At 40.6% G+C, this 17020-nt stretch overlaps 1 protein-coding gene across 9 annotated transcripts in view; it reads right to left on the bottom strand.

Moving 5' to 3' along the window:
• The window catches only part of AGO3 (argonaute RISC catalytic component 3), a 132586-nt gene that overhangs the window by 24057 nt on the left and 91509 nt on the right, over positions 1–17020 (bottom strand). For all 9 annotated transcript variants that reach the window (XM_074380511.1, XM_074380512.1, XM_003937513.3 and 6 more), the window contains 2 exons: positions 6224–6408; positions 558–717 (listed from right to left, as the gene is read on the bottom strand). In XM_074380511.1, the coding sequence (XP_074236612.1) occupies positions 558–717; positions 6224–6408 (345 nt within the window). The remainder of the gene's footprint in view (positions 1–557; positions 718–6223; positions 6409–17020) is intronic.

Here is a 17020-nt window from a genome sequence, read left to right as displayed (position 1 = left end):
ATCCTGCAGAGTGTCCTTTCATTTTCAATAAATCTCTGCTTATGTTGCTTTATTCTTTCCTTCAAAAATAAAATAAAATTGTTGGAGGGCACTTTCAAAAGAGAATCTCTGAACTTTGCCAATCCAAATTATTTTAATTTTTTACTAAAATGTCTATGAATCTCCCACAGTAGGAATTATTAAGGGTGTCTCTTTCACAACTCTTTTTTTTTTTTTTGAGACAGAGTTTCGCTCTTGTTACCCAGGCTGGAGTGCAATGGCACGATCTCAGCTCACCACAACCTCCGCCTCCTGGGTTCAGGCAATTCTCCTGCCTCAGCCTCCTGAGTAGCTGGGATTACAGGCACACGACACCATGCCCAGCTAATGTTTTGTATTTTTAGTAGAGACGGGGTTTCACCATGTTGACCAGGATGGTCTTGATCTCTTGACCTCGTGATCCACCCACCTCGGCCTCCCAAAGTGCTGGCCTCACAACTCTTATAGTAGTTACATCTGGTCACATATAGACAAATGAAGATATAAAAATATTTTCACAAGCAATTAGCATATCTTACCTTTGATGAGGTACAAGAATATTATTGATCCCTCCAAGTTTAACATTTATCTTTAGGCACAAGTTTGAGAGAGTTTGAGGAGATGTTTTTATTACATTCTTGACTTGAACACATTGTGTAGCCATACCCAAAAGTGTGTCTCCTACACGCTTCACTTCCGCTATGGAAGAGATGCAAAACCTCTAGTCAGAAAAAAAGACCTGAAAACAGTTTTACATACTGAAAATAAAGCTACTATGTTTCCCCCTTAAAATACATCATTGTACTATAGAATACCAAAAACAATGCCAATACAGTAGTACTAAGGTGATGCTGTTGAATTTGAAAGCATACTGCTTTGAAGATGAGCTTTAGTATTTAGTGACAACTTTTCCAGTTGTTTTCTCTCTTGTATCAAAAGGTGTATTGTGACCACAGTGTAACTGCAATAACTGAAAAGTATAAAGAGAAGAATGTATATAATCCACTGTTTTATAGTACTCTTCCAGTAATTTTCTCATTTATATTATTTTAATGTGCTTGTAATCACAGTATACTCACAGCTTTCAATCCTATTTTCTTATGTTTAATTTAAAAATTCAGAGGTATTACAGCACAAAGAATAAAAGTCCCTGTTCCTTTCCCTTCCTTTGCCATTATGACCACCATAAATATTTCAGTGTACATAACTTTTTTTTTTTTGAGAGTATCTCACGCTGTCGCCCAGGCTGGAGTGCAGTGGCACTATCACGGATCACTGCACTCTTGACCTCCTGAGCTAAAGTGATCCTCTTGCCTCAGCCTCCTGAGTGGCTGGAACTACAGTCATGCACCACCACACCAATCTTTTTTTTTTTTTAAGTACAGATGAGGTCTCACCATGTTGCCCAGGCTGGTCTCAAACTCCTGAGCTCAAGTAATCCTCCTGCCCCAGTCTCCCACCGCACCTAGCCATAATTTTTTTTTTTTTTTTTTTTTTGAGATGGAGTCTCATTCTGTTGCCCAGGCTGGAGTGCAGTGGTGTGATCTCAGCTCACTACAACCTCTGCCTCTGGGGTTCAAGTTATTCTCCTGCCTCAGCCTCCAGAGTAGCTGGGATTATAGGTGTGTACCACCTTGCCTGGGGAATTTTTGTATTTTTAGTAGAGATGGGGTCTTGCCATGTTGGCCAGGCTGGTCTTGAACTCCTGAACTCACGTGAGCCACCTGAGTGCTGGGATTACAGGCGTGAGCTACTGTGCCCAGTATAAATTATTATATATAAGAAATATATAAGAATGGGTGCAATGTCTCACACCTGTAATCCCAGCACTTTGGGAGGCTGAGGCGGGAGGATTGCTTGAGCCCAGGAGTTAGAGATCAGCTTAGGCAACAAATCAAGGCCCTGTTTCTACCAAAATTTTAAAAAATATTAGCCAGGCATGATGGCATGTGCTTTTAGTCTCAGCTACTCAGAAGGCTGAGGTAGGAGGATTGCATGGGCCCAGGATATGGAGGTTGCAGTGAGCTATGATCATGTCATTGCACTCTGGTCTGGGTGATAAAGTGAGACCCTGTCTTTTTTTTTTTTTTTTTTTTTTTTTTTTTTTTTTTTTTTTTGAGAAGGAGTTTCGCTCTTGTTACCCAGGCTGGAGTGCAATGGCGCGATCTCGGCTCACCGCAACCTCCGCCTCCTGGGTTCAGGCAATTCTCCTGCCTCAGCCTCCTGAGTAGCTGGGATTATAGGCACACACCACCATGCCCAGCTAATTTTTTGTATTTTTAGTAGAGACGGGGTTTCACCATGTTGACCAGGTTGGTCTCGATCTCTCGACCTCGTGATCCACCCGCCTCGGCCTCCCAAAGTGCTGGGATTACAGGCTTGAGCCACCGCGCCCGGCCTGAGACCCTGTCTTAAAAAAAAGGGCAAATGACAATACACATTTCTCTAAAGAAGATAAACAGAAAAATGACCCATAAGCACAGGAAAAGAGGCCAAACATCTCTAATCATTAGGAAAACACAAAATCAAAAACATTATGAGATACTACTTCACACTGATTAGGATCAAAAAGCCAGAAAATAACAAACACTGGCAAGGATGTGGAGAAATTGGAACTCTTGTGCAGTGCTGGTGGGCATGTAAAATGGTGCAGCCACTGTGGAAAACACTGTGGAGGTTCCTAAGAAAATTAAAAATAGAATTTCAATATGATGCAGCAATGCCACTTCTTAGATGTATACCCCAAATAACTGAAAGCAGGGTTATGAAGAGATACTTGTATACCTATGTTCATAGCAGCATTACTCACAATAGCTAAAATGTAGAAGCAACCCACATGTCCATCAACAGATAAATGAATAAACAAAATGTAGTATATAGATACAATGGAATATTATTCAGCCTGAAAAAGGAAGAAAATTCTGATATATAGTACAACATGGATGAACCTCGAGGATATGATGCTAAAGGCCAAATATTGTAGGATTCATGTACACAAGGAAACTAGAATAGTCCAATTCATAGAAGCAGAAAGTAGAACAGTGCTTTCCAGGGGTCAGGGTGAGGTGACATGGGAAGTTATTGTTTAATGGATAAAGAGTTTCAGTTTGGGATGATGAAAAAGTTCTGGAAATGGATGGTGATGATGGCTGCACAACATGTGAATGTTCTTAATGTCAGAATGTATGAATTCCAGAATGACTTAGTACTTGAAATTATGTGAGTAAAGGATTTGTAAGTAAACGTTAAATCTTTATGTGTCTCAAAAAAAGAAAAAAAAGGAAAAATAAAGATTTTCTCAAACAAATAAAAACTGAGAGTATTTAGTGCTGGTAGAAATGCTTAGTAAGAAATATTAAAATAATTTTCCAGAGAGAAACAAAATGATACAGATCAGAAATCATAAATGAAGGAAAAGCAGGGTACGGTGTGCAGCAGGCCTATAGTCCCAGCTACTGGGGAAGTTGAAGCGGGAAAAGCGCTTGAGCCCAGGAGTCTGGAGCTGCAGTGCACTATTGTCATGCCTGGCAATAGCCACTCAACTCTAGCATGGGCAACATAGCAAGACCAGTCTCTAAAAAACAAAACAAAATAAAAGGAGCAAGGTTGAAGGTCAGCAAACAAAGGTAAAATATTTTTTTCATATTCTTACTTGAGCTAATAGAAGATTATTTGTTCAAAATAGTAATAGCAACAGTGTATTTGGTAGTTATAGTTTATCAGTACATGAAATAAATGACAGAAATATAACGTTCAGAAGGGAAAAGTTGGGAGTATTCTGTTACAAGATATCTCTGCACTATCTATGAAGTGGTACAGTATTACTTGAAAGTAGACTTAGATTAGTTGTAAATAGATATTAAAAAGTCTAGGGAAAACACTACAAAAATTTTAAAAGGAAGTCTAATTAATATGCTAAAACAGAATGGAAAATGGAATTACACAAAAGGCTCAATTAAAACCAGAGGGGCCAGGAGCAGTGGTTCGTGCCTGTAATCCCAGCACTTAGGGAGACTGAAGTGGGAGGATCACTTGAGGCAAGGAGTTCAAGACCAGCACAGGCACATTTACAGTTTTGATGAAAAGGGTAATATAAATTTATACTACTATAAGCAATGTATTAATATACTGTATACCCACAAGCACTAGGTATTACAATATTTAAATACATTTGCTAATGTAGTAGCATAAAATTTTTCCCTTTACTAATTTGTTCTTTTTTCTTTTCTGATAAAGGGTCTCACTCTGTTGCCCAGGCTGGAATGCAGTGGCATGATCTTGGCTCACTGCAACCTCCACCTACTGGGCTCAAGCAATCCTCCTACCTCAGCCTCCCAAGTAGCTAGGACCACAGTGTGGACTACCATGCCTTGCTAGTTTTTTAATTTTTTTTTAATTGCAGATATGATGTTTTGCTATGTTGCCCAGACTAGTCTCAAATTTCTGGACTCAAGCAACCTGCTCACCTAAAACTCTCAAAATGCTAGGGTTATAGGCATAAGCTACTGCATCTGGTCTGTATTTTTCTTTAACTACAAATAAAAACAAACATTTTCTCATATATTTATTTGTTTTTACTAGAGAAATTTCAGTTTATATTCTTTTCTCATTAATCTAAAAAAAGGAAGTTTTTATTTAACTAATTATAAACTATTTGTTTACTGTTTCTATTTGCTACAAATATTTTCCATACTCTATTGGTTTTCTTTTCATTTTCGTACATCTGTGACATACAGAAAATTTAGGGGCTGGGCATGGTGGCTTATACCTGTAATCCCAGCACTTTGGGAGGCTGAGGTGAGTGGATCACCTGAGGTCAGGAGTTCAAGACCACACTGGCTAACTAACATGGTGAAATCCTGTCTCTACTAAAAATACAAAAATTAGCTGGGCATGGTGGCATGAGCCTGTAGTCCCAGCTACCAGGGAAGCTGAGGCAGGAGAATAGTGTGAAACCAGGAGGCAGATGTTTCAGTGAGCTGAGATCATGCCACTGCACTCCAGCCTGGGCAACAGAGCAAGACTCCATCTCAAAAAAAAAAAAAAACCAAAAAACAAAAAAAGAAATAGAAAAGAAAATTTATGGTTTACTCAGTCAAATCTAACAATTTTCTTTTGTGATTTCTTCTATTATTTCTAAACTTACATGATTTTACCCCATTCAGTGGTTTGAACATTATATTTTCTTTGTATTTTTCTACGATTCAATGACAATGTTTAACTTATTAATCTCACAAAATTTTGTTTATAAAAAGTTAAAATTTACTGTTTACTATAGGAAAGGTGCTATTCTAGATCCTTTACATAAGTAGACTCAGTTAATCCTTACAACTACCCTATATGTGGATTAGGTATTATTAGTATCCCAGGGTATGTGTGGTATGTATAAAGGAAGTATAACTGATACACTAAAAGAGGAAGGAAAATATAATCATATAAAATACTCAATTAAAACCAGAAAGAGGCTGGGCGCAGTGACTCACACCTGTAATCCCAGCACTTTGGGAAGCCAAGGTTTGAGGATTGCTTGAGCCCGGGAGTTAGAGGCCAACCCAAGAAACATAGTGAGATCCTGTCCTACAAAAAAATAAAAAATTAGCCCAGTGTGGTGGCACATGCCTTTAGTTCCGGCTACTTGGGAGGCCAATGCAGGAGGCTTGTTTGAACCCAAGAGGTCAAGGCTGCAGTAAGCAATGATTGCACCACTGCATTCCAGCCTGAAACACTGAGTGAGATCCTATCCCAAACATACATACTACATACATACATACATAAATAGTATCCCAATTCCAGAGATGAGGAAACTAAGGGTTAGTATGATTAAGTAATTCAGCCAAGTCACACAGGTAGTACAACCGGCAGCAGTACTTGAATATTGAGCAATACAGTTTAATTTGATAGCCTGTGCTTTTAACCACTACATTATACTGATACTCAAATTAGCTCAATGCCATTTTTATTAAATAATTCTTCCCTTAGCCATTGTCATGTGATGCCTCTTTTCACTACTGAAACTCTTTTCATAGTATCTCATCTTGGACTATTTAGTTTGCTATATTGATTTGTCTTCAAATAATAATACATGGTTTTAAATACTGTGTCATAAAATATATTTTAACATTTGGAAGTTTTAGGACATGTTTAAGCATAATCCTAAAAGGATATCAAATATTTGAGGAAAAATGCAGTCTTAAGATATCCTTACCATACACTGGTGTCTTCCCTGGCAGGATGACGATAATAAGCTGTAGGCCAGAATATGTGTTCTTGAGATGCCGGAACATGGGCTCTACGCTGTCTGCCCCTTGTGCATATTTGCAGAAGCATGGCTGGCCCTGGATGGGCATCCCTGCATCCTTAGAAATCTTACGCAGCTGGTCTGTGAAACCCCTAGAAGGAGAAACCACTAAATATAAAACCTTTGTCTAGTCATGAATTTCTATAAAGTAGTAATGGGAAGTTTGGGAAGGGAATGTAAGGATAAAGCAAAGATTTGTGTGCTCCATATATGAGAGGTCACCAGACTACTGATGTTAAGGGCAATGGTGGGTCAGTAATCCATTTTGCAAACTAAGAACATACTATACAGTTATACAGTATTTTGTAGTTTACAAGGAGCATTAGTAATAGCATATGCTGATTAAGAGCCCAGCTCTAGAGTTAGTAAGGAGAGTTCAATTCCCAGTTCTGCTCTGTACTAGCCATAATATTTTAGGCAATTTATTTCAGTTTTCCTCATCTGTAAAAGGATTACTTCCATTATAGGGTTGGTGTGAAGATTAAATGAGATCATACACGTAAAGCACTTAGCACACCACCCAAGACCATGGTAAAAGCTTGATAAATTTTAGCTATTGTATATTTTCTAATTTGATTCACAAGATCTGTAAGAAAGAGGCAGGGCAGGTATATTCCTATTTTACAGGTCAGAAAACAGTTTCATAGACATTACATATTTGGCCAAAGGTCAAATTATGAGATAAATGGTAGAGCCAGAATTTCTATGGTAGAGCCAGAATTTCTATAGTATTACCTATCTCACACTAGAATAGCAGGAAAGATTATACCCTCAGAAGATATTTTTTAAAATATAAAAAGAAAATTTAAAAACAGATGAGGCCGGGTACAGTGACTCATGCCTGTAATCTCAGCACTCCGGGAGTCTGAGGCAAGTGAATCACTTGAAGTCAGGAGTTTGAGACCAGCCTAGCCAACATGGCGAAACCCCATCTCTACTAAAAATACAAAACTAGTTTGGTGTGGTGGCAGACACCTGTAGTTCTAGCTACTTGGGAGGCTGAGGCAGGAGAATCACTTAAAGATGGGAGGTGGAGGTTGCAGTGAGCCAAGATTGTGCCACTGCACTCCAGCCTAGACGACAGAGTGAGACTCTGCCTCAAAACAAACAAACAGACAGACGAAGCACGCAGCATTTCAATGTACTTTCATTTACACTGAAAAACTCCCAAAACCAATTTCTTCCTTTTTAATTTTTTTTTGAGATGGGGTATTACTCTGTTGCCCAGGCTGGAGTACAGCGATACAATCACAACTCACTACAGCCTAAACTTCCCAGGCTTAAACGGTTCCCACCTGAGCTCCGATTACAGGCATGTGCCACCATGCCTGGCTAATTTTTGTATTTTTAGTAGAGATGGGGTTTCACCATGTTGGTCAGGCTGGTCTCAAACTCCTGACCTCAGGCGATCCATCCACCTTGGCCTCCCAAAGTTCTGGGATTACGCGCATGGGCCACCAATCCCAGCCACTAAAGTAATATTTAACGAAAATTCTGAATTTAGTAAAAATGAGCAATAATGAGCAACAATTGCTTCACTTGTTTTTTTTTTTTTTTTTTGAGACGGAGTTTCGCTCTTGTTACCCAGGCTGGAGTGCAATGGCACAATCTCGGCTCACCGCAACCTCCGACTCCTGGGCTCAGGCAATTCTCCTGCCTCGGCCTCCTGAGTAGCTGGGATTACAGGCACGCGCCACCACGCCCAGCTAGTTTTTTTGTATTTTTAGTAGAGACAGGGTTTCACCATGTTGACCAGGATGGTCTCGATCTCTCGACCTCGTGATCCACCCGCCTCGGCCTCCCAAAGTGCTGGGATTACAGGCTTGAGCCACCGTGCCCGGCGCTTCACTTGTTTTTAAAACAAATGAGGTCCTAAGTCAAGGATCTGAGTAATCTTTGCTTACAACACTCTGATTTCTTCAGGATAGAGATGAAGTTTGTAGATACTCCCTTCTCTTATTCCTTATTGGTGTTTAATTTTAAAAAGTATGAAGTAGAATATTTTCACTTAGCCTGAACAAGAGCCACAGGCTCAATGATGCTGAGACATCTATTCAAGCTGTGAATAACAAATATAAAAATTTTTTAAAAGCTCAAGTTCAAAAAACATTTCTTTTTTTTGGCTTTTGAGGCCAAATAAGATAATGGTAGCACTGTAATAAACCATCCTTATGACATTTTACTTGAAATCAGGGAGACAAAAACTCTGGAGGAAAAAAATATATTAAGTAATCATTTAAGCATCCATTTAGAGATTTGGGATTAATAAAAAGGGATGAACAGAAATAAATACCAAAAAAATTTATTTCTCACATTCTAATTTCTTCTTGCCATGAAGAAGACAAGGCAAATTCTGAATTGGCTTGAGGTAAATTGGTCCTTGTATCATCCAAGAACATTTCATTATTGGCATACTTCATACAAGTAGAGATTTAAATTAGATAAGGATCATTTCCTTAAGAAAATTAGATTCCAGAGGGGTAATACATTTACAAAATAATTATAATACAACTGTATTTTGCACATAAGTTGACAAGCACAAATAGAGAGGATACAGAGGGGTAGAGATAGGAAGGGCGCATTCTTAGTAAAGGGCTGCATGAGTGGAAACAGGAAGAAAAGGACAGGGAGATAGAAGGAATACAGTGCTTCAGTTTCTTTGTATAGAATATGTGAAAATGGAGTAATGACGAAGGACTTAAGATTGACTGGTGAAAGATATTAAATGTCATATTGATTTTACACTTGAACCCAGGAGGCAGAGATTGCACTGAGCTGAGATCATGTCACTGCACTCCAGCCTGGGCTACAGAGTGAGACTCTATGTCAAAAAAAAAAAAAAACACGAATAAAATTAATAAATGTCATATGGATTTTGAATGTCACTCTTTGTCAAAGAGAAGCCTAAACATTTCAGAGTAGGAACAGTCACAGTGGAGGTGGTGTTCTTACATGACAGCCAAAATTCTCAAACAAGGGTGACAGCAGAAGCCATTGAGACTGTGTGAAAATCCCAAAGGAGAGGAGATCGATAATGAAGAGGAAAAGAAGCCAGGAAACGTGAACTAAAGAACCAGAAGGCAAGAGAGGAGAATGTCAAGAAGGCAGGCAGGGTGCGGTGGCTCACACCTGTAATTCCAGAACTCTGGGATGCCAAGGGAAGAGGACTGCTTGAGTCCAGGAGTTTGAGACCAGCCTAGGCAACATAGTGAGATCCTACCTATACAAAAAAATAGAATTAGCTGGGTATGGTGTCATATGTCTGTAGTCCCAGCTACTTGGGAAGCTCAGGTGGGAGGATCATTTGAGCCTGGGAAGTTGAGGCTGCAGTGATTTGTGATTGTATCACCACACTCCAGCCTGGGTAACAGAGTGAGACCCCATCTCAAAAAAAAAAAAAAAAAGGAGGCAGTCATATTTTGAGAAAACTAATGGCTTAGAAGAGACCATTGGAACTGATAAGCATAAAGATACAAGAAATCTTCCAGGAACCAGTTTTAGCAGAGCACTAAGATTTCAAGGGAGGAGAGATGATAGCGGTCTGGAAGCCTAAGAGATTAAGTCAGATAATGTGAAAATTGCTGATTAAAAAAAATTGAACAGAAGATTTTTGAGCACTTAGAAGTCGGAGGACAGAATCTGAAGAAGAGAGAAAAAGTGGGAGAGATGAAAGCCAAAGTTTGGAAGGTAAGGAAATAGAAACAAGGAGTTTAACCATTCCATCAAGATTTTCAACAGAAAAATAAGGATCTTAGTTAATCCTCACCTGGTAAGTACTGTCACATTACGTTTCACCTAAAGCTGTCTCCTTACGTTTTTAAAGTCTGGCCTAAAGGTTTCTCTGTACGTAGTGAACTGTAATCTCCAGATGTGTAAACAAGCTAAAACCTACTCTTGTACCAGTTGCTGTGTTTCAGCCAATCAAAGGCAAGCAACTGTTCAAACCATGTTCAAATAAGGCAAACATCAAGGTGTAAGCTATACAGCTGTTTCTGTACCTCGCTTCATTTTCTGTACATCATTTTCCTTTTTCTGTCTATAAAGACTCTCTCTGAACCTATTCTGGTTCTAAGGGCTGCCTGATTTGTGAATCACTGTTTCCTCAATTTAACTCTGTTAAATTTAATTTGTATAGTTTTTCTTTTAACAGATGGTGTCAGAAGTGAAATCTGAAGTAGAGATGCTAGCAATCCCTAGGAGCACTGAATGACTAAGCCTGGTACCAGTCAGACTCACTGTGACCATTGCTCTCTTGCAAGCAACTGAAGATTGTGGGTAAATTCTCAGATTCTGAAGCTCCATGGATTTACATTTCAAGCTATCTGAATTTATTTGATCAAATTTTTAAATCTGAAATGGGTTCAGAAGTCATGACAGAAACTGGACTGGGTCCAGAATTGAACTGGATCTGATAATTAACTGACATGGATTCAGTTAGAGTCCTAACTGAGTCAGGCAGAAACTGGCAGTTAATGGCAAATAAGGAACTTTGGCTTTTGGAAATTCACAGAGGTTTTTGTGTTCTATGTCTATGTACTTTATTTTCTTTTTTGAGATAGAGTCTCACTGCTCTTACCTGGGCTGGAGTGCAATGGAGAGATCTTGGCTGCCTGCAACCTCCATCTCCAGGGTTCTAGCACTTCTCCTGCCTCAGCCTCCCAAGTAGCTGAGATTATGGGTGCCTGCCACCACGTGCAGCTAATTTTTGTGTTTTTAGTAGAGACGGGGTTTCACCATGTTGGCCAAGCTGGTCTCCAACTCCTGACCTCAGGTGATCTACCTGCCTCGGCCTCCCAAAGTGCTGGGATTATAGGCATGAGCCACCACGCCTGGCCTGCACCCTGTGTTTCTTTTTCTCGTGTGTCCAGGTAGGGAAAAATCACTGGCTAAGTTGATCAATGGGATCTGACAGCCAAAGCCAAGATTCAAGGTAAAAAATGGGATCCTTAATTTCTGAAGAACTGAGTACTCTACCTTATAGCTATGCCTACCTACACATGCATAAATGTTAAAACCCAAAAGTGGCAAACATTGAAATGGTGAAATCTCACTTTAGGTAATTAAAAATTATAGTGGAACATCCAAAATGAATACGACTACACTTTAAGAAGTCCATTTACAAATGAGAGCGCTAGGCCAGGTGTGATGGTTCACGCTTATAATCCTAGCATTTTGGGTGGCCAAAGCAGGAGGATTGCTTGAGCCCAGGAGTTGGCCTGGGAAACACAATGAGACTTTGTCTTTACAAAAAAAAGGAAAAAATTAGCAGGGCATGGTGGCATGTCCTTGTGGTCCCATCTACTCTGGGAGGCTGACGTAGGACGATCACTTAAGCTTGGGAGATTGAGGCTCCAGTGAGCCATGGTCACACCACTACACTCTAGCCTGGACAAAAGAGTGAGATCCTATTTGTCAAAAAAAAGGCCAGGCGCAGTGGCAGTGGCTCATACCTGTAATCCCAGCACTTTGGGAGGCTGAGGTGGGTGGATCATGCAAGAGGTCAGGAGTTTGAGACCAGCCTGACCAACATAGTGAAGCCCCATCTCTACTAAAAATAAAAAATATTAGCTGGTGGTGGTGGTGCACACCTGTAATCCCAGCTGCTCAGGAAGCTGAGGCAGGAGAATCGCTTGAATCTGGAAGGCAGAGGTTGTAGTAAGCCGAGATGGCACCACTGTACTCTAGGCTGAGCAACAGAGGGAGACTCCATCTCAAAAAAAAAAAAAAAAAAAAAGGCCCCCAACTTAGTTTCTTCCCCCCCGCCCCCCGCCGGCCCCGGGCACCCAGCCCCGAGACCCGCACGGCGGGCCGCGGGGGAGTGAGGCCGTGAGGGAGACGGAAGGAAGGACGGACGGACGCGCCCGCCGGGCCAACTTAGTTTCATTCAAGGATGCGGATGCTTATTGATGCGTAGAAGCTTCTAATAAGATTTCAATATTTTCATTCTCTCTCTCTTTTTTTTTTTTTTTCCCAAGGCAGAGTCTCACTGTCACCCAGGTGAGTGCAGTGGCAAGATCTTGGCTCACTGCAACCTCCTCCTCCCCAGTTCATGCTAACTCAGTCAGTACTGAAACTGTTTAGGTGTATAATTTGAATGAACTTCATGGTCCAGGTCAAATTACCTATGATAATCCATGTAATAAATAGTGCTGTGCACCTCCATTGGAGAAAGAAAATTGATATGTAAGAGGATATAATTCCAGTGTTAACCATGGATTCATGGAGTGACTAGATGGCTACCTGGTCCTTCTTGAGTCCTTAAAACTTCCATTACTAGAAGTGTACATTCCATGATTCATCAAGAAAGAGATAAAATATATATATTAGCCAGGCATGGTGGCTCACGCCTGTAATCCTAGCACTTTGAGAAGCTGAGGCAGGTGGATCACTTGAGGTCAGGAGTTCTACACCACCTGGGCAAACATGGTGAAACCCTGTCTCTACTTAAAAAAATACATAAAACTGGCCGGGCGCGGTGGCTCAAGCCTGTAATCCCAGCACTTTGAGAGGCCAAGGCGGGCAGATCACGAGGTCAAGAGATCGAGACCATCCTGGTCAACATGGTGAAACTCCATCTCTACTAAAAATACAAAAAAATTAGCTGAGCATGGTGGCACATGTCTGTAATTCCAGCTACTCAGGAGGCTGAGGCAGGAGAATTACTTGAACCCAGGAGGCAGAAGTTGCAGTGAGCCGAGATTGTGCCATTGCACTCCAGCCTGGGTAACAAGAGCGAAACTCCGTCTCAAAAACAAAAAAACATAAAATTAGCTGGGCATGGTGGTGCACGCCTGTAGTCCCAGCTACTGGGAGGCTTAGACACAAGAATCACTTGAACCCAGGAGGCAGAGGTTGCGGTGAGCCAAGATCATGCTACTGTACTCCAGCCTGGGTGACAGAGCGAGACTACATCTCAAAAGAAACAAACAAACAAAATATCATAAATACACATGAATTGGCGTGGTGACTGTTCTAAATTGCTAAAATGGTTTATGACCAATGTATAGTTTGTCAAACCCATAATCTTGAGAAGACAATCAAAACTTCAGGTACATTTCTGCTACACCTGAACATTTTATGGACGGACTTCATTCCATTGTGATTTTCAGTGCATATTTTCTGGTTGTATAGAAGCTTTCTTATGCAAGTGGGCTGATGCTATAATAGTAGCTAAAAGTTATTAGGAAATACGTTTCTCTCATGGGACATTGCTGAAGAAATCTCCAGTGATAGAGGTACTTGCCTCACTGGATTCTCTGTAAAACAGTTAAATAAGTATTACAGACAACAAGAGCATTAGGCAAAACTAACTGAACAATCTGGATTGCCTTGGTCAAAGATGTTTCAGATTGATGACAGATTCACTTCCAGTGGAAAACAAAAGTTGACCTCTTACGAAATAGTCACTGGAAGGCTTATGCTCCTAATAATAGAACCTCCTGTATCTTCTGCTCCTGAACTTTAACATGACTAAATGCTGCAAGGTTTTAATACATTAGGCCAAAGTATATTTTCACCAGGTAAAGAAGTTTTTCACAGACCACTGACCGAGGATAATCAAACCCTTCATAATCTACAACTCAAGAGACTGGATCTTTTGGAAACACATCAGAGAAAGACTCCCGTTATCACCCACACTGCAGCAAAACTTCAGGACCTTGAAGCTTGGGTTTGCAATCTCGCAGCTTAAAAAGGCCCAGCCAGACTCTTGGAGTCATACACCCACCAGAGGGAGAACTTAAGGTAAAGCTGATGAGGGAAGTTTCTCCTGAGAAGCAGATGGCCTCCTAGATGTGGATCAAGATCATGGATCAAGACTTCTTTGCTATCATGAAGCTCTTAGCTCTCAATTTTTTCCAGGTTTATTCCTATATGAACAACTAAACTGAAAAAGGGGTCTCTTGTGTGTACTCATAGGATATACTTTTATTTGTGAAGGATAAAAAAAAACCTCACATTGGCCGGGTGCAGTGGCTCACGCCTGTAATCCCAGCATTTTGGGAGGCCGAGGCGGGCAGATCACGAAGTCAGGAGATCAAGACCATTCTGGCCAACATGGTGAAATGCTGTCTCTACTAAAATACAAAAAATCAGCTGCGTGTGGTGGTATACGCCTGTAGTCCCAGCTACTTGAGCGGCTGAGGCAGGGGAATCGCTTGAACCTGGGAGGTGGAGGTTGCAGTGAGCCGAGATCAAGCCACTGCACTCCAGCCTGGGTGAGAGTGAGAGTCCACCTCAAAAAACAAAAAAACAAAAAACAAAAAAACCAGAACACTGTCAATACAGGTTAAAGAGAATATTGCCATGAGGCATTCAGTCTTCTGGATGGGCTTTATTTGGCTTCTTTTTCTATGTCGTTTTTTTCTTTTTGGAGACAGGGTCTGGTTCTGGGGCCCAGACTGGGATGCAGTGGCATGATCTCGGCTCTGCCTCCTGGGCTTAAGCAGTGCCCCAACTTCAGCCTCCTGAGTAGCTGAGACCACAGGTGTGCACCACTGTGCTCGGATAATTTTTGTATTTTCAGTAGAGACAGAGTTTCGCCAGGTTGCCTAGGCTGGTCTTAAACTCTTGAGTCAAGCAATTTGCCCACCTCAGTCTCCAAAAGTGCTGGGATTACAGGTGTGAGCCACCGTGCCTGGCTTATGGTTTGGAGTTAATGAGGCAATGTTTAGAAATTTATCCCTCTAAATATCCTAGCCTATTAGAAATTTATAGGCTCTATAGCAGATTCTACTGGAAAGACTATAGTTACACAAAAGACTTTCAATTCGGCCGGGCGCGGTGGCTCAAGCCTGTAATCCCAGCACTTTGGGAGGCCGAGACGGGTGGATCACGAGGTCGAGAGATCGAGACCATCCTGGTCACCATGGTGAAACCCCGTCTCTACTAAAAAAAAAATACAAAAAATTAGCTGGGCGTGGTGGTGGGTGCCTGTAATCTCAGCTACTCAAGAGGCTGAGGCAGGAGAATTGCCTGAACCCAGGAGGCGGAGGTTGCGGTGAGCCGAGATCGTGCCATTGCACTCCAGCCTGGGTAACAAGAGCCAAACTCCGTCTCAAAAAAAAAAAAAAAAGACTTTCAATTCTCTTGCTAAAGTTGTGCTGGATAATAGAATTGCTCTAGATTACTTACAGGCTAAACAGAAGTATCTGTAGTGGCTGATACTTCTTATTGAACATGGAGGAATAGATTGGGTATTACAGAGATTCAGTTGTAGGGGATTAACAAATAGGCTGCTTGGTTGAAATGAGTAGACTCTTATTCTAGCTTGTTCTTTGATCTATTTGATTTTTGGTAGCTTGGTTCATGGGGACCTTGGCTAAGGAGCATACTCCAAAGTTTTGGGGTTATCCTCCTGATAGTCATAATAGTAGTCTCCCTGGCAGACTATATTCTCTTAACAGTTTTAAGTGTTTGCATATGGCCATCTGTAGAACGTCAAATGGTCAACTGGGTGCAGTGGCTCACGCCTGTAATCTCAGTGCTTTGGAAGGCCAAGGCAGGTGGATTACCTGAGGTCAGAAGTTCAAGACCAGCCTGACCAACAAGGTAAAACCCCGTCTCTACTAAAAATACAAAAATTAGCCAGGCGTGGTGGCAGGTGCCTGAAGTCCCAGCCACTTGGAAGGCTGAGACAGGAGAATGGCTTGAACCTGGGAGGTGGAGGTTGTAGTAAGCCACTGCACTCCAGCCTGGGCCACAGGGCAAGACTCCACCTAAAAACAATAATAAGTCAAGTGGCATGGTCTCTCTTGAAATGGAACAAAAACTCAAAGAAATATATGACCATTAGGACACCATACTTACGAATGACATATTGAGACCAGAAATCCAAAATCTTAACAGAATGGTACTAAGATCCTAAGTTTTGGTCACACACTTAGCTAACTGAGGACCTAACCAAAAGGAAGGAATTTTGTTTTTAATTGTTACAAAACCCAAAATAATTTTAATCTCAATTTGCGACATAATCCACATTTTATATGCCTAGAAACAAAAAAAGTTTTAGTGTACAAATGCCTTAGAAATAATTCAATTTGGTTCAGTAATTTTATAGTCAGAGTATCTAGGATAAAGACATATTTATAATTTTTTGTCCAGGTTTTTAAATAAAAATCAGTAATGTTAAATGGAATACTATCATTTTATAGAGAAATAGTATGAAATTACATTGAGAAGTGAGAATAGTCATTAAATATTAAGATTTTATTACACCCCAGGCATTATATATTTCTTTACATTTAAGGAATAGATATTAAACAATCTTGGAGTAAAAAATAGAAGTACAACTTGCTTCAAGTTTGTACCAAGTCAATCAAGTAGAAACTTGAAGAATCTTGTTTTATGATGAGGGGCATTTATACTTCGCAGACATTTTCTTCCAATGAAAAAATAAATCAGTGTTCCACTATCTTTGCACTTATATAAATGTTTATAAAAAGCATTTAAGACATTGTTTCTCACAGGTGGCTGAATATTGGAATCACCTAGATTTAAAAAAATACTAATCCCTATATAACCCCTACAATTCAGATTTCACTGGTATAAGTTAGAAAAGAAGGGTTTTTTTTTTGAGACAGAGTCTCACTCTTGTTGCCAGGCTGGAGTGCAATGGTGCGATCTCGGCTCACCGCAACCTCCGCCTCCTGAGTTCAAGCAATTCTCCTGCCTCAGTCTTCTGAGTAGCTGGGATTACAGGCATGC

This window comes from Saimiri boliviensis, chromosome 11 (assembly GCF_048565385.1).
Source record: "Saimiri boliviensis isolate mSaiBol1 chromosome 11, mSaiBol1.pri, whole genome shotgun sequence".
Lineage (NCBI taxonomy): Eukaryota > Metazoa > Chordata > Mammalia > Primates > Cebidae > Saimiri > Saimiri boliviensis.
This window is presented reverse-complemented; position numbering and strand designations above follow the sequence as displayed.